The sequence below is a fragment of the Pseudorasbora parva genome, chromosome 7 (genome assembly GCF_024679245.1).
Source record: "Pseudorasbora parva isolate DD20220531a chromosome 7, ASM2467924v1, whole genome shotgun sequence".
In the NCBI taxonomy this organism is placed as follows: domain Eukaryota; kingdom Metazoa; phylum Chordata; class Actinopteri; order Cypriniformes; family Gobionidae; genus Pseudorasbora; species Pseudorasbora parva.
The window spans coordinates 25,340,356-25,364,702 of NC_090178.1; the positions used below are offsets into that span (position 1 = coordinate 25,340,356).

The 24,347-nt window shown below is 37.1% G+C and overlaps 2 protein-coding genes across 2 annotated transcripts; both read right to left on the reverse strand.

Moving 5' to 3' along the window:
* Positions 1 to 2,874: 2,874 nt before the first annotated feature.
* On the reverse strand, positions 2,875 to 10,910 carry slc50a1 (solute carrier family 50 member 1). The gene is made up of 6 exons (XM_067448778.1): positions 10,707 to 10,910; positions 10,065 to 10,142; positions 9,840 to 9,963; positions 9,262 to 9,423; positions 5,217 to 5,336; positions 2,875 to 5,134 (listed from the first exon to the last, which is right to left on the reverse strand). Exons 1-6 carry the CDS (start codon positions 10,772 to 10,774, stop codon positions 5,027 to 5,029), a joined length of 660 nt encoding a protein of 219 aa, XP_067304879.1. The 5' UTR covers positions 10,775 to 10,910; the 3' UTR covers positions 2,875 to 5,026.
* A 1,471-nt stretch (positions 10,911 to 12,381) lies between these two features.
* Positions 12,382 to 23,867, reverse strand: efna1b (ephrin-A1b). Its single transcript, XM_067448780.1, has 5 exons — positions 23,580 to 23,867; positions 14,509 to 14,804; positions 13,821 to 13,886; positions 13,615 to 13,716; positions 12,382 to 13,450 (listed from the first exon to the last, which is right to left on the reverse strand). Exons 1-5 carry the CDS (start codon positions 23,675 to 23,677, stop codon positions 13,329 to 13,331), a joined length of 684 nt encoding a protein of 227 aa, XP_067304881.1. The 5' UTR covers positions 23,678 to 23,867; the 3' UTR covers positions 12,382 to 13,328.
* Between the last annotated feature and the right edge of the window lie 480 nt (positions 23,868 to 24,347).

Below are 24,347 nucleotides of genomic sequence, written 5' to 3' on the forward strand. Positions count from 1 at the left end.
GTTGTTGATTAAGTAACATCATAACTGAAAACAATAAGGAAAATCATTATAATAATATAGGAGGATAAATATTAATTAAGACTTTGATTATTAATTTAATTTGGTACAGGTATATTTAACTGTGGATTCCAGAATCCAAACTTTCAGAGGCCTTTCTGAGCCATCAGATTTCAACAAAAACGACATGAGGTGAGTAATTCATGACAGAATTAAAATTTTTGGGTGAACTAACCCTTTAAGGTAACAATTGCTTTTCCAGAGTAATAACACCAGAAACAAGTTTTGTATTTTGTTTTTTAGTCCAAGTGTCTTTTGTTCTCCGTACTCAAAAATCAGACAAGAATCTCCAACAAAACAAAGACATTCATGAACAGAATTGATGATGCATTTTGACATATAAACGAATTCAAAAACTAATCATTGTTCATCAGAATTTTTATAAAAAAGTCACTGAGAAAATGCATAGTTAGCTAGACAGCCATAAGGTGGTGTGTGTGTTTGTGTGTGTATCCCAGAGACAGTCTCTGCTGCAGGAAACAGTGGTATCCTGTTTTGCAGTAGTCTGCCATTGTTGCACTGATTAAACATACATTAATACACACTCCCCACACATACACACCACAGCTCCTGCGCTGTTAGTGATGAGAACAGAGCAGTCTGAGTGTCCGAGATCAGTCAGATGTGATTCATAATAAACACATTTGCCCGGATGCCTTCACACAAGAGTCCCATCAAGAAACACTGGACACCACACCGCAGCACACACACAATCTTGAGCATTGTGTGAGTGTTGTCTAGTCTTTCTGTCTCCACATGGTCATCCATTACTCCTGACCGTCCAGCCCCCGTCTGTTTATCTATCTGTCTATTGTGTAACAGAGACGGTTTACACTGTAATTACACTAAATCGTTTCCTAGTTTCAGCCTGAGGAGCTTGTCATGGTGTGGGTGCCATTTTTCACATAGGGAAAATGACAACGGTCTCTGACCAAATCATTGAAAATGCTTTATTTTTTTTCTAGCAAATTGGTCATTGTAAGATTGATGTATTTTTATCTCTTGCAATGCTACCTTAAATGGATTCACATACAGAACTTAATGACCTGTAAGTCATTAAGTTCACACACACGTTGGTCTATGGGGTTTACATGGACTCTCCATAGACGTAATGGTTTTTATACCGTACAAACTGTATTTTCTATCCCCATTCACTGCCACTGCCCCTAAACCTAGCCATCACAGGAAACATTCTGCATTTTTACTTTCTCAAAAAAAAAAAAAAACATAATTTAGTATGTTTTTAAAGCTATTTGAAATATGAGGACATTTGAAATGCCCTCATAAACCACATTTATAGTGTAATACCCATGTAATTATACAAATTTGTGTCCTCACAAACCACATAAACAGCACACACACACACACGTCTGGTGTGGGACTCCCCATAGACATATTTTTATACTGTACAAACTGTATTTTCTTTTCCCTTACACTAACTCTATAGCCCTAAACCTACCCAGCATAGAAAATGGCATTGCATTAGGTAATGCTACAGAAGTGACCCAAAATCTAATTTTTTTTTTCTAAAAGACTTTTAAATCCAACAACTCCCAACTGGTTTTGCTTTAGTACCCAGATATACAATACGTGTTGTCAGAGAACCAAAAACACTTTTAACATGTTATAAGTTGAATAGGAAAAATATATATATTTTATGATCAAATATGATCTACCTTTCAAAAGGTTAGATAGTTCACCCCAAAATGAAAATTAAATCATGCTCATACATCATATCCTCTTCTGAACGTGTAAAGGATTTTTTGTTTTGTGGGAATTAAAAAAAGAAAATTTTTTGGTCCCCATTGACAAAGTTTTTTTTTTTTTTCTTACATTGTAAGTAAATAGGGACCCGCATCTGTTTGAATACCCGCATTGTTCAATCTTCTTTTCATTTACACTGTACAAAACCCTTACAAGAAGAGGGTGAGTAATTATGGAAAAAAAATCTAAAACTATTCCTCTTTAAATAAGTCTCTTATCATCATCCAGTCCACATTTGTTTAAAACTGAATGCAGTAAAAACAGTAACCATGTGAAATATTGTTATAGTTTAAAATAACTGTTTTCTATTTTAAATACATTTTAAAGCGTTATTCATTCCAATGAGGCAACGCTGAATTTTCAGCATCATTACACCAGTCTTCAGTGATCCATCATGCAGATCTGCTACTCAAGAAACATTTCGTACTATTATCACTGTGCTGCTTAATATTTTTTTATTATACGTATTTAAAGTTTGGGTTAAGACCCATTGGTTTTCTTACACGTTTACGTAAAGCGCATTTAGACAAACATGACTCAAGACTAAAAAAGGCTTTCGTCTTCATGCGTGATACTGCCATAGACATTGTTTCTCTCACAAACTAGATTTTACCAATCACTTATTTTCTTTTTCTTTTCAAAACACACTCTCCTGATGAACAATCACCCACAATCCTTTTCCCCTTTCATGTCTTTCTCCAAGAGGCAGACAGGAAAAGCATGTAAAGACTCCATAGGCACTGAGAAACAGCAAACACATGGTTCCCACTCGCTCATGTTAACCAAGACGCAAACAACACACACTCACTCACAAACATTTGGCACGAGCTCTACAAAACCAAACACCTATTAGCGGGAGATAAACGTGCTGTTATTTCCCACAGAAATTAAAATGTCTGTCAGTACGCGTTACTCCTCGGCTTTTGAGTGTATTTTAGTTTTCACTGCTCACAATCAGTGCTGATCCTCTTTGAGACCAGAACAAAATCCTCTCACATTCCCCTGCTAAGCTCTCATAACTTCTTCACCTCAGTCTCAGCCAGACGTCGAAGGTTATGTTATATAAAAATTTATTTGAGCCATGTTTTCCCAGAAAGCTCCAGAAAGAACATCCCTCTAAATCCCCTCTGATATAATATACACAGTTGCATAGGATATAAAATAGCACAAAGTAACAAAGACATTTAAGCTTAACAAAACATAAATCAAATAACAAATAAGTCATAAACAATACAACAATAAAACAAAGTTGATATGTTTTAAATCATCATAATAATCATCATTTTGATTCACAAAGCCAAGTCTTGGAGACTTGAAAAGACTGTGAATGAAGTACCGAACGATGCCCCATGTACCAGTAAGGCCCAGTAAGAGTTATTACCTGTCAGATCAAACCTGTTTAGCATATGCAAAACAACATTAACAGCCAGTGATCGCTTAAGCTTTTCATTTCACCATTTTATGGGTTATAAATATGTATTTTAGTGAATTTGCAGTTCTTCTTCTCCATATCATGCCTGTCACTGCAACTCACACGAATAAAGCCTTCAGATTTTGTGCGTTCTTTGCGGTTTGCTATTCTCTGATGGAAGAGAATGTGTAAAGTTAAGTGTTTATTTAAATAATTATTTTATGGGCTTGTTCTAAAGAATGGCGTTCTGAAAAAATAGCTTTTTGTTCCAACTACAAAACAAGAACTGTGACCAGAGATGGCAAAGATTCCATTTTTTTTCTGTTATCTCAGAGACAGATATTCTTAATCCAACTTCATTCAGCCAAACAAGTTTTCTATGTTTGCGTTCTGTTCTAATCTACACAAAACAAGGTTTTACACATAAAGTTTCACTTTGGGGTGTGTCACTTGAGTTGGATGCTGATTAAATAGCTGCCAAACGAACATTTGGACACAATATAGAAAACAAATAGTCTATGATTAATGAACGATTCTGTAACCACTACATTCATTGCTCAAGTAAAAGAATGTGACTTTTCTAAAGGCCACTCTAAACTGCATGTACCTAAGAAAAAAAAGAAAGAAAAAAAGACCACTTTAAAAACAAAGGGCTGCAACAGAAAACAAGTTTGAGCTCTCGGTTTGGGGTGTGCCATGTTTGCAGATTTCATCACTTAATAACTGGAAAATACCTGCCAAACAAACTTACAACATCCTCATCCCTATAAGGATCAACCAAGAAAAAATGTGAAGATTGTCTGTCACTCAGAGAATTAATATACTGTCATTATTTACTCATGTTGTTCCAAACCTGTATGACTTTCTTTTCTTAAAGGAAATTCTGAGGACTCTTCCAGAAATCAAAGAAATTCTGAGGAGATTCTTTGCCACCCAATTACAAAGAATAGGTACAGGAATTTTCAAGCAATAAAAGTATCATAAAATATATCTAAAAGACATGAGAGAGTCTGAAAATCTTCCCTTCCAGTGAGCTCAAGAACCAGATCAGTCATATTTGAGAATGACTCATTCAGATGAATCATTAGATTCATTAAAAGATTCATCAAAAGAACATTCCGTTCAAGAAACAGACCCCAAAAAGAGCAAAGATCTTCAGGTAATAATGGCTTCAAATTTCACATAAATCTTATCTTAGAGCTTCAGGAAACCTGGTACGATGACATTGTCTATTTTTAAACAGCTTCCAATTCTTTGAAATTGAATGGGAAAAACATTGTTCTCATTTGTGAGCAGAAATAAAGTCATACAGGACTGGAATATTTACATTCAGATTTTTCTTTTTCTTATTTGAGGAAACTCAAATTCCATCATTCAAGTCATTTAATCACCGTCCTGTTGTTCCAAACCGGACTTGTGTTCATGTGGAACACAAAACAATATATTCTGAATAATGTTGGTAGGCAAGACAGTTTTGGTTACCATTGAAAATAGAAACAGTGAAGAAATTTCTCAAAATATCTTCTTTTATGTTCCACTGATGAAGAAGTCAAACAGAGTTTGAACAACGTGAGAGAGTAAATGGTGACAGCAATATCATTTTTGGCCAAACTATCCCTTTAACTAAAAGACAAAGATAAAGTGAAAGAATTTACAGTGGCAATTTCACTAAAGGATTGAGTTCAGAAGGTATTATGACAGTCTGATGTGAAAAAACAACAACCAAGAAGCTCTTCTGGCTTGGGTAAAGGAAAGTGGACAAGGCACTTAATTAGATTCAATGTAAATCCCCTCTTAGATTTGGATGAGTTTATAGGAGGGCTTGTTTGGAATGATAGCTCCGAACCACCAAAAAAGGAAGAAGCGGATGAGGCTGGTAAAGATGCCAGGGGTGTTGGGTACCTGAAAAACAAACAAAAAAATACATGATGCTTTCTCCTTTACCTCACACTACAATCTCAGGACAGTCTTTTCATCCTCTTACCATGATATAATAGTCCTGGAGCTGAAGGCCATACAGTGTCCATGATGTGGATGTGAAGAACGTAGCGACAGTCAGGGAAAAAGACAAGCGCTCCACAGACTGCGTCCGCATGATTTCCAACTAGTGGAAATGAAGATCACAAATGTTTATTTGTGAGAGGAGAAAGATGCTTTGCTACTTTTCATTGACAGAAAGTACAGAGGAAACCGTAAATAATGAGGGGAGTGTGGGGGTGGGGGGGTGGGGGGGTTTAGGACTCAAACTGGTGTCTTCTACCTCAGCAACAAGGATCAGTAAATCTAGAGCACGTGTGGTTGCCACTGCGTCACAGCTCCAAGCAGAACATGTTACTCACACTCACACATTGTCTCTCCTGTAACAAGCTGCTATTGACACTTGCAGACAGTGATGGAGGGAAAAACAGGAAGCAACAAAAGGAGGTACGAGAATGACAGGAAATACACCACAGGGCACAGGACAGATAGACAGAAATGGACTGATAAATATGGAAGAGGGAAAGATCCAAAACAGGAAGATGGAGACTGCGAGAGGGCATAGAAAAGAAGGATGGATGGAGTGATAAACAAAAGATGGAATGTCACTACAAGACTTTACTGCTTTATGCAATATGTAAAAGTCTCACAGTTTACATTAATGTATTCAATAACATTTAACATACCTATATATACAGGTCCTTCTAAAAAAATTAGCATATTGTGATAAAGTTCATCATTATCCATAATGTAATGATAAAAATGTAACTTTCATATATTTTAAATTCATTGCACACCAACTGAATTATTTCAGGTCTTTTATTGTTTTAATACTGATGATTTTGTTATACAGCTCATGAAAACCCAAAATTCTTATCTCAAAAAATTAGCATATCATGTAAAGTTTCTCTAAACGAGCTATTAACCTAATCACCTGAATCAACTAATTAACTCTAAACACCTGCAAAAGATTCCTGAGGCCTTTAAAAACTCCCAGCCTGGTTCATTACTCAAAACCGCAATCATAGGTAAGACTGCCGACCTGACTGCTGTCCAGAAGGCCATCATTGACACCCTCAAGCAAGAGGGTAAGACACAGAAAGAAATTTCTGAACGAATAGGCTGTTCCCAGAGGGCTGTATCAAGGCACCTCAGTGGGAAGTCTGTGGGAAGGAAAAAGTGTGGCAAAAAAACACTGCACAACAAGAAGAGGTGACCGGACCCTGAGGAAGATTGTGGAGAAGGACCGATTCCAGACCTTGGGGGACCTGCGGAAGCAGTGGACTGAGTCTGGAGTAGAAACATCTAGAGTCACCGTGCACAGACGTGTGTAGGAAATTGGCTACAGGTGCCGAATTCCCGAGGTCAAGCCACTTTTGGGCTACAGAGAAGCAGCACTGGACTGTTGCTCAGTGGTCCAAAGTACTTTTTTCGGATGAAAGCAAATTTTGCATGTCATTCGGAAATCAAGGGGCCAGAATCTGGAGGAAGACTGGGGAGAAGGAAATGCCAAAATGCCTGGAGTCCAGTGTCAAGTACCCACAGTCAGTGATGGTCTGGGGTGCCATGTCAGCTGCTAGTGTTGGTCCACTGTGTTTTATCAAGGCCAGGGTCAATGCAGCTAGCTATCAGGAGATTTTGGAGCACTTCATGCTTCCATCTGCTGAAAAGCTTTATGGAGATGAAGATTTCGTTTTTCAGCACGACCTGGCACCTGCTCACAGTGCCAAAACCACTGGTAAATGGTTTACTGGCCATGGTATTACTGTGCTCAATTAGCCAACCGACTCTCCTGACCTGAACCCCATAGAGAATCTGTGGGATATTGTGAAGAGAAAGTTGAGAGACGCAAGGCCCAACACTCTGGATGAGGTTAAGGCCGCTATCGAAGCATCCTGGGCCTCCATAACACCTCAGCAGTGCCACAGGCTGATCGCCTCCATGCCACGCCGCATTGAAGCAGTCATTTCTGCAAAAGGAGTCCCGACCAAGTATTGAGTGCATAACTGAACATAATTATTTGAAGGTTGACTTTTTTTGTATTAAAAACACTTTTCTTTTATTGGTCGGATGAAATATGCTAATTTTTTGAGATTTTTGGGGTTTTCATGTGCTGTATGCCAAAATCATCAGTATTAAAACAATAAAAGACCTGAAATATTTCAGTTGGTGTGCAATGAATCTAAAATATATGAACGTTTCATTTTTATCATTACATCATGGAAAATAATGAACTTTATCACAATATGCTAATTTTTTGAGAAGGAGCTATATATATACACACACACACAAAACTTTTTTAGGAGATAATTTTGTATTTTTTTCTTTTTGATGGACATCTCCCAGACAGGTTTCCTGACATTCATAATACAATAATGTAAATAGCTAGACTTTGTGTAGGTTATGTAACTCACTCAAAAGAGTTTGCGCAGTGCTGAATTCTGTATAATGACAAATACTCTGATTATAGAAAATAAATTGTTGACATTATGCAAGATTCATGGTGCAGTCATTTTTATTGATAACAGAGCTTTGTGAGATTGCAATGAAATGAGATTATATCTTTTTTGGAATTATGAAGGGAGGGCATTTTGCGCGTATTCTGCCATGCCAACCCACGCATGCACATGCTTGCTTTTACAGTAAATTACTTGAAATAGTGTCATGGACATACACAAAAAAAACTATTTAGCCTATACTTTTATGCGGACAGGAGAGGGACAAAGCATAAATGTTGCGGGCGGGAGCGAGAGAAGGAGAAGTAGTAGCCCTCTACTTGGAAACACCTCAGTGTAGCAGTGCTCACGCTAAATGGCACGGATTGTTGGCTACTACTGACTATTTAAACTGAGCGGTGTAACTTCTTATATATTAGGTTGGCTATTTTATTTTAATAATGAACTGACTGCGATGTCAAGTTGGCAATGCTGGAATATGTGTGCAGAGGGAATGAGCATAGGGAAGAAATAAATGCATTGTGCTATTGTAAAATAAAGAAAACAAGATTTGCTTTCTGTCGTGGGTTTCCATTCTGTGAACTTGTTTGGAGGAGCGCCGCGCCTCACGATAATGAACCAAACTCAGCAGCAACTGTCGCACCTTTCTTTCTTTCTTTCTTTCTTTCTTTCTTTCTTTCTTTCTTTCTTTCTTTCTTTCTTTCTTTCTTTCTTTCTTTCTTTCTTTCTTTCTTTCTCTTTCTTCCGGTGTGAATCATTGCGACCACTGATTAACATTGGCGCGCTCACGCTTGCGGTGTGATGGTCTGTTATTAAGATAACTAGGCAGGAAGTAATGCAGGACCAATGACTAGCACTACTATAGCTTGACTAAGTAATCCAACTCTGTCATGTCCCCATCAGTATGCAATGAACACTGATCGAATGCGTTATTCTCAAGATTTTTTTTCTTTTCTTGAAATTTAACAAGTTTAATCTCGCATTATAATGACTTTAATCTCGAGATGCTTTTTTTTTTTTTTTTTTTTTTTAGCTTGGCCCTAATCCTCTTCTGTAAATATAGGCTGTCTGTTGATTGAACAATCATGGTATCAAGGGAAAAAAGTTAAATATATATTTTTCCTATAGATATTTGGTTTTTATCTTGGTGTGTCAAATTTGGTGTTATTACCAGAGATTTTAAGGTATGGTTTCTAGGTGATTCTGTTATGGAACCTTCAGAAAACTCACTGTTTCAACTAGATTTTGCTCAAATTAACTTGGCTGACTCTGTCAAATATTTTTTGGCTGATTCAAACTAATCATATAGCCTTCATTTTTTTTTTTTTTTTTAAATTGAAAATGTGAATTACTCATTTTTTAAAATGTGCTCATTTCGACTCATTTTACCAGACACATGTTTACCAGTACATATTTTAATATTTAGAACACTTCTATTCTTGATTGCTATCAGGATATTTAACCAGTTTAACAACAAGTGTCAATAAAAAACATGACCTACTCTACATTTAAATACATGCAGATTCTTGCTGACTTTGTTTTAAACATGATTAATGTTGGTTACATGCATAGGTGTGTGTGTGTGTGTGTACTCACAAGATCAGCGAGTGGAGAGAGGTACATGCTGATGGTGAACACACTGCAGGCAAGTCCCAGCTGATCGAGTTGTGCTTTTCCAGGAGGAATCACCATAGTAAAATACACCCAGCCCACACACAACACAACCACCATCAGCAGCGTCTGTGAGTACACTCGCTTCTGAAACATACATAGGTACAGCATACTTTTAAAAAAATATTCATAATGTTTGTGTATACAGTGGGTTTCAAACAAATGAGTCCACATCATCAAAAAACCTAAAGTCAATTACTTTACATACTAAAAATAGAAATGTTATTTTATAATTAAATATATCAAATTGTTATACAGTATTAACTTCTATACCTTATATACTATAACTTATATGTAACTTTTAATTAATATATTGAATTAACTTTTAAGTTTAACTGCACTCAAATGTTAAGTTGGCGATATCGTTTGTAATTTAAAAAGAAAAAATGAAATAAATTCAAACAGTTATTCTGCTGATGTAATGGACGTTACAAATATTGAAGCTAGTGGTCTTAAATTCTGGACTTCACTGTATAATCAATGCCAATGACTAAATGACAAACCTTCTCTTTGGTATAATGACAGTAGGTGATGATGTATAAGATCTGTAAAGAGGCTCCAATGATGTTTACAGAAATCACCGTTCCATCTCCCTTCAGTAATCCATAGTAAAGCCAACCTAGATTACTAAACACACACACAAAATATAGATTTAAATTCTACATAAAGTTACATGCACATATACAATAACTAATGAGAACTGCATGAGTCAAATAGCAAATATGTACTTTAAGCATGTGGTTAGGAAGGGCAGAAACTGAACGTTATCTGCACTCTGTGTGTCCTTCATTTTCTTCAAGTCTGACCTGCAAAGACAGAGACGGTATGTAATGTTAGAAATTTTATATTGGAAGACAGCATAACTTACTGGCATAGGAGACATAGCAAGTTACGCATGTGCAAATCATACGCTTCATATTTCTGTGAATTAATTTGCCCTGCACAGCCTCAACATGTTTAAATATACTCAGCTTACAAACATATAGATGATAAAGATGGCAGAATACAGTTATTGTTAATATTGTAAAATCTTAATATATTGTGAGTTCTTCTTGTTGACAGTGTTGGCTAATATGAAATGAACATAGGTTTGCTGTAGTACCAATAATTATAGAAGGTTGGCAGATATTTTTGAGGTTTATTGAACTTGAGGGAAGGCTGCCACAACAACGTTATATTTGCAACCTAATAAATAAAAGTCGAATAGAAAACTTTGTTTATTCAAAACATTTTAATAAATTTACAGAAAACTCAAGGAGCGAGCATGCCAATAGACACTAACCTTATTAAAAATATACGCGTGCACAGCTACATGGCAAATGTCTGATTTGATTTGTCATACATATCAAGTAATAGAAATAGTAACTTACAATCCCGTCGAGAACATCCCGACGGTGAATATGATGCACGCACATGATAGCAGCTGCAGAAAATCCATAGACTAAAAAAGCGAAACAATAAGCGTTGCTTCTGTACAGATTGCTACCTGTGTAATCAAGCGAATAACTGATATTTACAAAACCTATGAAATCCAGCACTCATGCAACGCTGACGTCCACTTTCTGTGTTTCCGTGTTTGTAATCAGTGTGAATCGCATGCTTCTCTCTGATTGGTTATTCACCAAATGATGCTCTTTAGCGTCATTCTGTAGTCCAGTTGTAGTTTTGGACAACAACTCTTTTTCTTCCTTTTATTTTTTATTTTTTTATATATATATATATATATTTTATATATATATATAATTTTGTGTGTGTGTGTGTTTTGTATGTTTCTTCAAAATGGCGTATCAACAGCAAAAACATATATATATATATATATATATATATATATATATATATATATATATATATATATATATATATATATATATATATATATATATATATATATATATATATATGTGATGTGTGTGTGTGTGTGTGTGTGTGTGTGTGTGTGTGTGTGTGTGTGTGTGTGTGTGTGTGTGTGTGTTAAATATGCATCACAAAATGTGTTTTAACAACACTAAATACATGCATGTTGTTGGCTAGTTATAGTGTCCTGTGATTATTTTTTTAAATGAAAGATTTCATTGGTTTCATTTTGTTGTAGGCTAATTGTGTCAACACCAACATAGCATCCTTTCCTAATTTTCATAACTTAATCTGTGATTCATGTTATCTAAACGATAAACAAACCATATTTAATCATTTTTCAATAATGTAAAAATGATTTATATTACAATATCAGTACTTATGAACAGTTTGTTTTTCAGCAAATAGCATGCTTGGGATGAAACAAGACATATCATTAATAAAATTAATTATATTCAATATATTTTATAGAGCATGTAGGCTATGTATGTATGTACAACGTAACAAAATGTGCAAAACGTGTGAAAATATAGGATACAAAAAAGACCAAGGATCAATACAACAAAAAAGACAAAGGAAACCATTATTTTACTCCAAACATAAAATTATCCTCTCAGAATAATAATAATAATGATAATAATAATATTAATAATAATAATAAAATAAAAAGATTTCTAAAAGTCCAGAGGAGCAAAGTTGGCCAAAGCTGAGAAAGACCCAGCGAGTCCACACCAACAACTATATATTTAGTTTTTTTTATTGCAAAGCTTCATACTGACAAACTATGGCAAAGAATATGCATGTCTCATTGACATGTTTGGCTAAATACAGAAGATGTATCTTGTGTTGAATGTTCTCAAATGTCTGAAACTGAAAGCGTCATGGAAAATGCGCAAGTTACGTCCTGGCACCCAAGTGCCACTTTACTATCCCCCTGCTCCCTCTCTTCTTTCCTTCATCTCAACCCCATCTGAATGTTTGGTTAAAAGCTGTGAAGTCCTGGCCAGGAAAAAGAGATGAAAAGAGAACGAAAGAGGACAGGAAGAAAGTTTGACTGTGGTGTTTTGACAGTGTTAAACTTTACTCTGAGGTCTCAACAAATTCCTGCGCTGCCCCAAAAATGTGTTTTCTTTAAATCAAATGAACAATATTATTTATTTTAAAAAAAGCATTCCACACATTTTCATAATTAACAAATGTCTTTATTTTATATAACTCTCAATATTTACATTTTTACATAAATATTTACAAGTTTATAAACCAATACAGTACAAAACATCTTTTTACAAAAGAAATTGCTCTTAACTTATTTAAAAGAGAATTCAATAAACTGTTTGAATTGTTTGTGCATGTCATGCTCTGTCAGAAGGCCAGCTTCTCTCTCACTCACTCACAAACAGCACAACCAATCATTCCTGTTCAAAACCAAATGCGTTATAAAAAAATAACAAATCTGATCTCATCTATAACATAATGCCAGTACATTTTGTAGGGCGTGTTCACATTATATCACAGAAACCAACTGAAACTACAGCAACACGAGATCCAAAACACAGGAAACTGTTTGATAACTGTTCTAGATTTACAAACACTGTTATATGCACGAACATCAATTCTTTATAAGGTGCGCACGGTCAGTTTTACAAATAAATCCTGTGATCTTTGGCTCAAATGAGTAGAGCAAAGGTCTCTATCAAACACAATATCTAGCCTATTGTTCTCCCTCGTGATCACAATTCCAGTTATACAGCTGATGGTTAGAAAACAAGCTCTCCACACTTTAAGGTTTGCCCTGAATCACATTGCTAAATAGATTTGAGATGGATTTTCAGGAAAAAATGAACACATACAGTCTACAAAAGTAAAATAAAAAGAGCTGATGGGGAACAGAGCTATAGAACGGTAAAGAAGCGTTTTTTTTTTTTTTTTTTTTTTTTTAAAGAGAAGGGTGTTCAAAAACACCTTTCTCTGGTCACATCACTCTCACAAACATGTCACTCAGCAACTTGCACACCAGCACCAAAACTTTGTATAAAAATTCTTCATATAAAAACTATTTTCAGAGCCGGTAACCAGCACCGGCATTAAAGTCTGTTGTCCTAACGGACCAGCGTCCATAAAGTCTTCACATGTCAGGCTCAGTGGAGGAGCAGAAAGATGAGTACAGATATCAACGTGACGAAACTTGACACGGGAGCCACGGGAACACCCGAACTGCCCACGCTCCTCTGCACGACTGGGATCATGGCAATAGGGTCATCTGAAAGGAGAAGAAAAGGATGATGAGTACGTTTCGGGACTGTGTAACTTACGTAAAGTCACTCTAACACCACGGCTTGGAAAGTCTAAAAATTCCACATCTTTTCTAAAGCAAACGGACACGCTGCCAGAAGCGAAGGAGAAGAGCGGCAGAGGAGTTCTCACCTGCTGGAAGCCTGTTTGATGGGTTATGTACTCCTCCAGCAGCCTTTACTTCCATCTCATAGTCCTTCTCAGACATCTTTTTCTTATTCTTGTTCTTGGAACCTAGAACATTAAATGATATAGTTGGACTGTTAGTAAGGCTTTGGTAATTCAGTAATGATTGCATAAATGTCTAGATGATAATGCGAAGAACTGATTTGACTCACCATGAGGTCCAACTACATCCACCTTCAGTCTCAAACACTCCTGCCCATGATGGTGAAGAGGTTTGGCTGTGGAAAACAGTGAAAATTTAGAACTGGAATCTGAAGTACTATAATTTAAATAATAAATCATTTAATTTGATGATAAATGCTAATACATGCATTTTGTATTTAATACATATTAGGATACACATTATTTAATACATGCATTTTGTATTTGTACATTGGTTTCATAAGGTTTTTCAACAAGTCATATGGTGTAAAAAGTAGTAGCTTATTTTTTTTTCTAACTTTAAATAAATGCGAGTGTACATATAATCAGTATTTAATTTATGTTGAAAAAATTAAATGTAATGATTTAAATATATTTTTATTATTATTAATGAATAAATATCATTTAGCTTTCATGTTACATGACATTATGATAAAGGTCTTAAGGGTTTTTCCTGTTTTATGTTTTTTCCCCTGTACACAACATTGTCTTTGATTTGGTGGACAGGAGTTTATATATATAAAAATAAAATGAAAACCCTTGTAATAAGCAGTGAGGCAGTTTTGCTATTAAGCATTTTAAACGGTTTAACTTATCAAGATTTGGTTTAAAGTGATTTACACCATCACTAATTGTGGTAAATCATTCCCAAACCATTGAGTTTTGCATACTCTCACAAATACAGACGTGGATACTTACAAATATAGTAGTAACTCTCTCCCTGGCGGAACTCTTTGCCCAGAGTGAAGGGAGTGAAGCGCTGGAACTTCTCAGAGAACTTTTCTGGAGCGTGAGGAGCGAAAGGTCTGGAACACTCCCAGCGCAGCTGGTCGAAGGACTGCGGCTTGCAGTTCTCATAGTCCTCCAGCTCCACCATATAGAGCACGTACCGCTCGGCCTCCTGGGATGGGATCTCGCCATGTGCGTAGTGAGGGCAGATGATGTCGAGGTAGTCATTAATGTGGACATCCACGGTGTAATCATCCCATAGGAAACTGGAAAAAGCAAGATAAGGGAGAAAGAAAATTCATGAATGACTGTCAAAAACTGATGTACACAAACAGACACACCTCATGAATTAAATGTTCATAAACAAACAGCAGTGACAGGAAAAGGCCTCAGGCCAGCGTCATCAGTGCAAATCAAAAGCGAGAGCTACACCCTGATGCACGTGTGTGGCTAACTGGTGTTCACCCTTCACCTGCTGCTTTTATTTAGGTAAAACACCCTGTAAAATCCCTCTTTTCTTTTCTACTATGCATTTTGGTGTCACGTTGGGTAAAGGAGTCTATAGGGAAATTGTCAAACTGTGTTTTTCTTCATGAAAAGGTTTCCTTTTAATCATTTTCTCTTACTTGATTTCTATATGAATTCTGCTTTGTTTTGTAAACTTCTATCAATTTTTCTGTTCACTAATTTTACCTTAAAATTTTAAATGAACTTGAATAAATCTCCTTTTTAGCTAATGTTCTCCGTTTTAGCTAATATATATATATATATATATATATATATATATATATATATATATATATATATATATATATATATATATATATATATATATATATATATATATATATATATATATATAGATGATGGATGGGTAAATGACAGATTGATGGATGGATAGGCGGCGGATAAGTGGATAGATAAATAGATAGATATATAGATAGATATTCAAAATATTTCTTGGACATCTCACAATAACATTTTACGTTATGTGATCCATCACAACCTCTCCCTTGTTCTCTTGGTAACCGAGATGGAGCCGCTTAGACTGACTGGCTCTTTGAATCGGCTCTGCATGTTTTTACAGCCTCTTTCTCTGTCTGTCTCTCCTTTTATTGTCGTCTCATTTGCTTTTCTCATTTTCGTCTGATCTAAGCTTCCCTGCTGCTGTTACCAGATGTACAAATGACAAATCCACAGGCCTTTCAGTATGTTGTTCTATCTGCGTCTTTGCTTTCGTGTTGTCATTGATTTATTACAGTGAATTGTCTAACATTTTTGAGTAACACAACATATGAATAAATCGTAAAAAGTACCAAATAAAAAATCTAAATGGCTGATTAGCTTTGTGACGGTTATAAATGTTATACGGCATCACGTTTCCATACACCCAAAATGGTCAAACCCAATCACATTACCCTAACATTTACTCAAACGGACCTCATGTGAACCGCCATCAAAACCCAAGGCGGCCTCGTTCCCCCCAGTTTGCCCTTTGCTCTATTACTTTCTCCCTTTTGGCACATGTATTTGTTGTTGTTGCCATCAGGAGCCGTGGTTAAATGACGGACAGACACACAGGCTCCTGACGGGCCCCCTGTTGTCCATTCCAACCCCCTTCATCTCTCTCTCTCTCTCTCTCTTTCCCACTGTGCCTCTGCGGTAAGCATTAGTCGACCTGTCTAAACAGCCTCGCGGTCTATTCAGACGGGGGGTAAACATACACATCACTGCCCTCATTAGCGCCGCTTAATGCAGAGATTAGAGCCAGTCTCGCCCAGCTTCTAATCAGCAGCGTGTTCAAAAGACAGGGTGTGCGCCTTGCTAAGCCAGCTGACTTTTAGGTGTGTGGGAAAGCAGTGTTTTTTTTGTGCGTGTGTGTATTCAATATGCCAATCAACAAATCAAAGGTGATGAGACCAAGTAAGGGTGGATGCGTGTACTTGGTCAAAGTGATTCTAAAACAGAAATCACTGTGAATGCCTTGGCGGTTTCAGGTTTGGGCTTTTTCTTGAGATAAAGACTGATTGCCCCGTCTCACTTCCTCTGAAGTTCCTTTGAAGCAGATGATATGGAGCTGTTTGAAACCTGGTGGCAAGATCAAGACGACACCACAAATTGGGTGTCATTAACTCATCCCCCAAACATCAGTCTAAGGCTCAGGTCTAGTCCTTTTTTGGTCACTAAGGTGTTTGCCTTCAGATGCAGAATATCAGTTATTGGCTAATATAATGTATATTATTATAATTGCTAATATACATAAATATTGTGATGTATGTCATGAAACATCATATTTATGTATGAGAAAAACAATTGTATTACTAAACATTATGTCTATTATATCGTTACATTTTATTATTACAATTTCATAAATTCATAGACTTTTTAATACTGTACATTATTTTGTGAGTGTGATGCCATATATTTTCTTTAAATATAATATATTTATTGTTCATTCTGTACATTATAATGATGCAATGCCCAAATACTCTTATAGCATTTAAAATTACTTTTTTTTTTTAAATTACTATTTTTTTTCTTTTGACAATAATTGGTCATTTATCGTAAAATAACTGATTTATCCATGCATCTCTAGCTTGATTTCATTCTGAGAGGGTCTGGTGGGCCCTCACACTATGCTTCCCATGGCCGTCTAATCTCTCCGAGCTGATCCAAGGCCAGCCGCTGATAGCTCAAACAATCACAGAGCAGCTCTGTTGTGCTTTTCCTCCTAGTGAGCGGTCACTTCAAACGCCGCTCTGCACACGTTTTCCCGTGTGACACTTCGCTCTGTGATGATGGGCCGAGCGTGAGAGTGACGCTGTTGTAAGAGGGGCACGGATCCATGTAAACATCACACATTTCAGGGGAGTGTCTGTACCTGCGGCCCCTGGGGGTCACGTCACTCATCTGTTTATCACAAGACACAGAGGAGCCAGTGTTTAAGTGTTTGCGCGTGGGCTTAAAGAGTTTTTGGGTTTAAAGTTGCACTCAGTAATTTGTTTACGCAGACTAATTAGTTTGGTCACGTGAGCCGAGCCACTCATTGTAGAATAACGCAGCATTTATTAGGCTATACGACTGGAGTCCATACATTTTTTTAAAATATATATATATATTCATCAAGGATTCATTCAATTAATCAAAATTGAGTTATCAAAAATCAGTTAAGACTTTTACACTATTAAAAAAAAAAAGGTTTTAAATAAATGCGTTTCTTTTTAATTATATTCTTTTGAATAATGAGAAATACTTCTTGAGCACCATATTAGATTGATTTCTGAAGGATCGCGTGCCACTGAAGACTGAAAATATGCTTTGCCATCACAGGAATAAATTACATTTATGTATTAAAATAGAAAACATGTATTTTAAATTGTAATAATAATCAACATTGCTGTTTTACTGTATTTTGGTCAAACAAATGCCGCCTTGGTGAGCATAATAGACTTTCAAAATTCAAATACATAAATTACTTTATATGTAAAACTTGCACTAAGATACATGTTTGTCCCCTTTCCTCTCAGTAGTTTGACTGCTCGCCCCCTCTTTCACTTTTGGCAGAAAGTTTCAAACTGTCAGGCGGGTCAGTAATGTCAAAGTTCAGGGTCAGATTTTTTTCAGACACACCCTTACGCAGTCAGCAGGGTACACACACACACACACACACACACACACACACACACACACACACACACACACACACACACACACACACACACAAACACACACACACACACACAAAACAGATGTACTCACTGCCAACTGCACTATACTTGCTGTCAGCAGTTGAGACACACACACACACACACACACACACACACACACACACACACACACACACACACACACACACACAGAGTTGAGGGTTTGGTTACTGAAAATCTTTAGGACCTGCTGCTTGTCATGACAAGTATTATGATCCTATTTTAGTGGCTTGTTCTCACACTATCAAGTAATAAAACCTGTCTGTTCAAGCGCGTGCACGAAGCTTTCACGCTATTTGTGTCTGTCTGGCTTTTTTTCTCCGCTACAAGTATAATACACAGAGACGTCTCAGTTTTACGCCTTCGTCCCGTTAAAGTCTGACAGGTTCAAGGTGCTAAGACACCACTAAGTCCTTTCCACCTCACCGCTCTCTCACTTTCTTTACAAACAGTATGTTCTCATATTGTCCTTCTCGTCCATTACATGCCAGTAATTACCCCAGCCGTAGTGGAACGGGTCGGAATGCCAGCCAGCTAATCCGCTCTTCCAAACCAGGGATTATCACACTGAGCACACGGATCACACCGCTGCTATTCACCAGCACCAGACTTTTCCAATACGGCCCCTTTTAGGGGTTAATGTGGGGGTGGTGGGGTTACAGATACATGTTTCAAGTCAAGATGGAGTGAGGGTAGGGCTGCTCAATATATTGTATTTATTGAAATATCACAATTTGCACATCACAGTGGTCTGACAATACAATATTCTAATACTTTGAGTTAAAGTGAAAAATGTAAGTTTTAGGTCAACACACATAGCAGAGAATAAATGATTGTCTCAAATACACTCTAAAAAAATATATTTAGGGTCCATTTTATTGTGGTAATATGAAGGAATTTTCCATACTGTTAATTCACAGGCATTAACCGGTATTTTGAATTACGCTCTGCTTTATGTTGTGTTTTGGGGTTAAAACTAAATGTCTGTAAACAGGCAATGTCTTTGCAGAAAATGACCAATACCTTTCCTGTTTTCTATTGATTTTTTTTACAATTATTGTACCCCATAATCGCATGCTATAGCATATAATATTGCATAATCACATTTTTCTTCAGTATCGTGCAGAAGTGGAAGTCATATGATTATACGGATACGAGTATTTCAGTGAGACTTTGTGTGAGTTTAGAGCAGACAGCCAAAATGTCACCCCATCTATCACTGTCCTTTTGCTCCACCCCATCTGTATATATATCTCTTTCTACCTTCCATCACCCCCTTCCTCCATCTTCTCCACCCTCTTTCTTTCTCCATTCTGTTTAAAATCACATTAAAAACTTGGGCCTCTTCATTCAGGCTAATTTTTTAGAGAAACACTCCTTTCTTTCTACCCGACCTCTAACCCGTCACCCATCCCCCTGTCCTATCTTTCTCAGTCCGTTCCTTACAAACGCCTGATTTCCCCCTCCTCCCTTTCTCTTTCACTTTTAAATGGATGCTAATTGCCTGCTGATACGCTAGCTTGTTGTTTGGTAGCATACTGTGAGCTTTATTCAAAGTCAGCACCTTTATCACCAAAAGTACCTGTGAAATTAACTGAAAACAATATAGTCACAGAGAGAAATGAAAATATGCAGCAAGTACTGTAAACATTCTCTAGGTGGCGACAGTGTGCTGCTGAAGACACTGAAGTCAATCGCTCGACTTGAGGTAAAGAAGTAACACCAGGAAACAAGTTTCTGGTTATTTTGTTTACATTTGTGAGCTCACACACTTTACTACAACGACAATTACACAATCTAGCACACTACAGACAGAAAAACAGGAAAACTCCAACTCAACAGGGCAATGGGAATCAAAACAGTAATCAGGGGCTGAACAAGATAGACAAAGGGGGTTGTGTGGGAAAAAAAGTGCACGGAAAGATGGAGCAGGGAGGGTATAAGAACATATAAAGAGAAATAGAAAGGAAGTCTGTGCTGGAGATAAGGAGAAGAGAGGAAAAGCTCAGAATAAGGGGCTTTAAGGGTTAAAACAGCAATAAATGTAAAAACATTCATTCATATACATAAAACAGATTACTTCCGTCTATTATTAATTATTACTTAACCAGTTGAAACCCTAAAATGGATTAGATATCCCATATGATCCGGAAAGAGCTACGGTTTCATAATCAATCAACCCCCAAGATGGTTGAACATTCTATAATGCTTTGTGGAATTATGGATTATATTTTCCATACACATCCATTTCTGTGTAAATCGGGATTAAACAGCACTGGATTACGCTGGAGTCTATAAATATATGCAGTGATTTCTATGTGAATGGGTCATCCAGCCAGATTACACACATCTACGTATAATCTGAGGCTGAACAGTCCGTTTCACAGATTACAGACCTGCCTACATTGCTTGCTGTGTTTGTGTCTATGAGCCAGAGACCGAGAACAAGGGGGTGGGTGGGTGGGTGGGGGTAAAGAAGATAGATAGATTTACAGCCTGTCTGTGGAATCTGTCTGGATATGTACGCTGATCTGTCCGCTCCCCTCCTCCTCAAGACAGTACAGCACTAAACGCCCAGGTACATGTAAAAAGATCAAACAAAGCGAATCTGGCGAGGAAGGGATGGACAAAGAGGAAATGGGGTGGACAATGAGGAGACAGCTGAAAGGTCAAGTATAGCAACATGTTTGCTGGAAGGAATCCCAGTCTACTAAATATACTCTAATCGCACATTCCCCCTGCAGGCGAGCCAGCAAAACTTTGACGAGGGAACACACATGCATATGTATGCGAAAATAAACACATGATTCAGGTCAGGAGTAATGATTTGATGATGCAAACATGACGAGACTCTACACTTCCCCTTCGGCGAGCTCAGCGTGCAAGCGTAGGCATGCAACGGGCACAAAAACAGACCGGCGAAAACAACATCCATGTCAGTCTGGACCTGAAAATCCAGTCTCCTCGAGGCGCAGACTCACGCACACGTATACCCGTCAAACCAGAGCAACAGCTCGCCAAAGGCCACGTGCGAAAGATTAAATCATTACGGTTCACTCACACCCACTCGGGTACAACAACAGTGTGTTTTTGTTTTTGCTTTGCGTGCAAGCGCTTTTACGCCAACAGGCAGACTCAGTTGATCACAGCATCACGCCAATTAATAATATTCAACACCTATCTGCCATTGATTAGTCGAGCCTGACTAATTCACTTACATACTAACTGATTGAGTTTCACAGGCTGATTGAACAATCACTGGCTTTGATGGAAGTCGTTAAAAGGAAAGACAAGCAAAAGGAGAAATCCACAAATCAGATTAATGGAAATTGTCTCTTTTTTCTTAGAATGTAAGATTAATGAGAAATGAACATGGAAAAAGACGCAGTGAAAACACAGTTCCCACCACACCTGTCAGATTATGACCAGCTCAAGAAGGGATTATATTTACAACTCTTTTGTTTTATACGTGGGCGATTGTTTCTAACCTTTTCAATAGAGCAATATTGTCCCTCATGTTCTCTGTGTATGTGTCCAAGAACGAGAGCTTTAAAAGAAGAAATCGACACAGTTTTCTAATGTAGAGATTTTGTGAGGGTTTAGTGTTTTGCGATTGCAAATTTTCTTCTTGTGGTTATGCAACCCTTTTCTGTGGATGTGGACCATGTCGGGATTAGGGACCAGACCACGCACCAGACTGCTGCCCCATAATCCCCACCACCTCTTTTTCTCCATCTCCATTGAAGTCTCAAACTCAAATTACCAATCCTTCTTTTTTTATACCCTAATCCAAGCAGCACCTATCACTCCTTCACTTTCTCTTCCACCTCATTCTTTTGACAGCAGGTCATAAAAGACTTTGGTCTCCATTACATGATTTCTTGAAGCCATCCCTCCTTCTGTCTGTCTGTCTTCAGGAACAGCTGCTGCTTCTCTCTCTATGTCTCTCTGCTTGTTGATAGTGAGCCAGGCTCTTCTGAGACCGTGTCTGGTTAAGGCTGGTACACACATGTTGCGCAACTACGACATTGATAAATTACTCACCGAAAGCAGACTGAATCACAACAGACGGTGTGAATCACCTGTGACATCACGAAAACTTCCAAGTGGGTCATGACTGCAAGGATTCATTCCGGTTATCACCAGTTAACTTTTATGACAACAGGTTTATTGCGTGTACGTGAAAAATCAAGGTGACAGTCGAAGACAACCAGAAGTGGAAAAAAAGATGCCAGCACATGGCCAAAGGTTCTGTTTTACAGTCAACAAGCCTCTGATATCCACAAAAACCCATTGTCTTGTTCTTGAGTTTCCTGCTTAAAGCGTAATAAATAGTTCTGGTTGCTGTCATTCGTATAGATCTCTCTAAAGTGCCTGATAACCTGTCCTCTCACTACGAGGTGGGATTACAAATGCAATCATTTGACAAAACACACATCAAAGTGCTTTAGGGTTTATCCAACCCAAGATCTGTAAACTGTAACAGTAACAACTTAATATCATACTAAGAGTAACAAGATACCTCCCATAAAAAGCGCACGCTACTACTAGATATATTAGTCCAGTGTGCTCATGTCTGTTTATTTATTGCTGTGTGTATGCGTCTGTAAACATTTGGCTATAGTATACTTAACACAAATCTGTAGATGCACAGCAAATCTTTTTCTTTTTAAGTATAAAGTATGGTAAATATCATTTAGTAAGATAGCCTGTCAATAAAATGCCCACACAAATATAGCAAAACTAGCATGTGTGTATGTATATTTAGGCTGATCTGTCTGTCCATCTGTCTGGTTTCTTTCCATGTACATCTCTGCCCAGCTGCTGTCTCTTATACAGTAATTATCATGTCATTTACTAACACATGTTAAAGGTTAGATTAGAGGCAGAGATAATAAATAGCAATGAAGTGTGTGATAACTAAACTGAAATCGTAAACAATTTGAACTAACATAACTTGCAAGCCAAGGGAATGATTTTCCCGGTTAAAAGTTATATGTTAATCTAAAATCCGTGTGAAAACAGAAACGACAACAAAAGATTGCATACATAGTATACAAAAAGAGAGATATACCCGCCAACGGTTTGTGAAACTATTTAGAGGTCTAATGCGGTGCATATAATACATTATTCAATTAATAATATACTTTATGGTTAGTTTACGTTTAAGCTTTTAGTTGGACAACGTGTGTCAGTGTATGCTACTATGCAGAAATTTCAGATATCACAGAAGAAAACTAACAAGTTACATCATATAAAGGGCAACATTATCTATATAAATGTGGAAAAGACTGCAAAATAGTATCGGAAATGAGCATACAATAAAATACTTACTTTGCGTTCGAGCTGTTCCAGTAAACACTGTGTCGCTCCGCAGACGCGTACCAGGCGCTGACGCTCACCACAACATACACCAGCCACAGAAAATCCATTGAGTCCGGGATTGGGATATAATGCTCTTCAAGGGACAATATACGAGTGCAAAGGATTGTTTTGCACGTTGAATATGCACTACTGCAGAACAAGAATCTTTGAAACACTATTGAATCGGTTTGCTAGAATAACAGGTTTGTATGAGTCTCTAACAGAATCAGTCGCGGTTATGCCTGAAGAAATGTGCGCTCAGTCCGCTTTATCAATCAGCTAGATAAACCCCGCCTTCGAGTGCAAGCAGCCAATGAAAACATTGACGCCTTTTTAGACACGCCCCTACGCACAGGGAACAGATTATGACAAATAAATCAGTGCTATTTTTGGTATTATTATATAGTGTTTATTGATATTAAGTTTTCATTTTAGCCATTTTGTGCTTTGTCTTTTGCGTTATTTTTGTATTGCTAGTATTTTGTTCAGCTTTAGTTTATTTTTGTCCAGTTTATAGAGACAACATTTCTAATATGTATATATTTTAGTTCAGCTTTATTACAGTTAACACAAATCTTTCCAAAAGTTTTACTTTCAGTTAACAATGTTAACCCTGAAGTAAATCAGCATTTGTAAATATTAAAGTTTAGTTGTCTACCTGGCTACTTAATATTTCCATCTAAACTTTTTAAAAATATGTATATGTTGGCTATATTCGTTTTATTATAAAGTAACTCA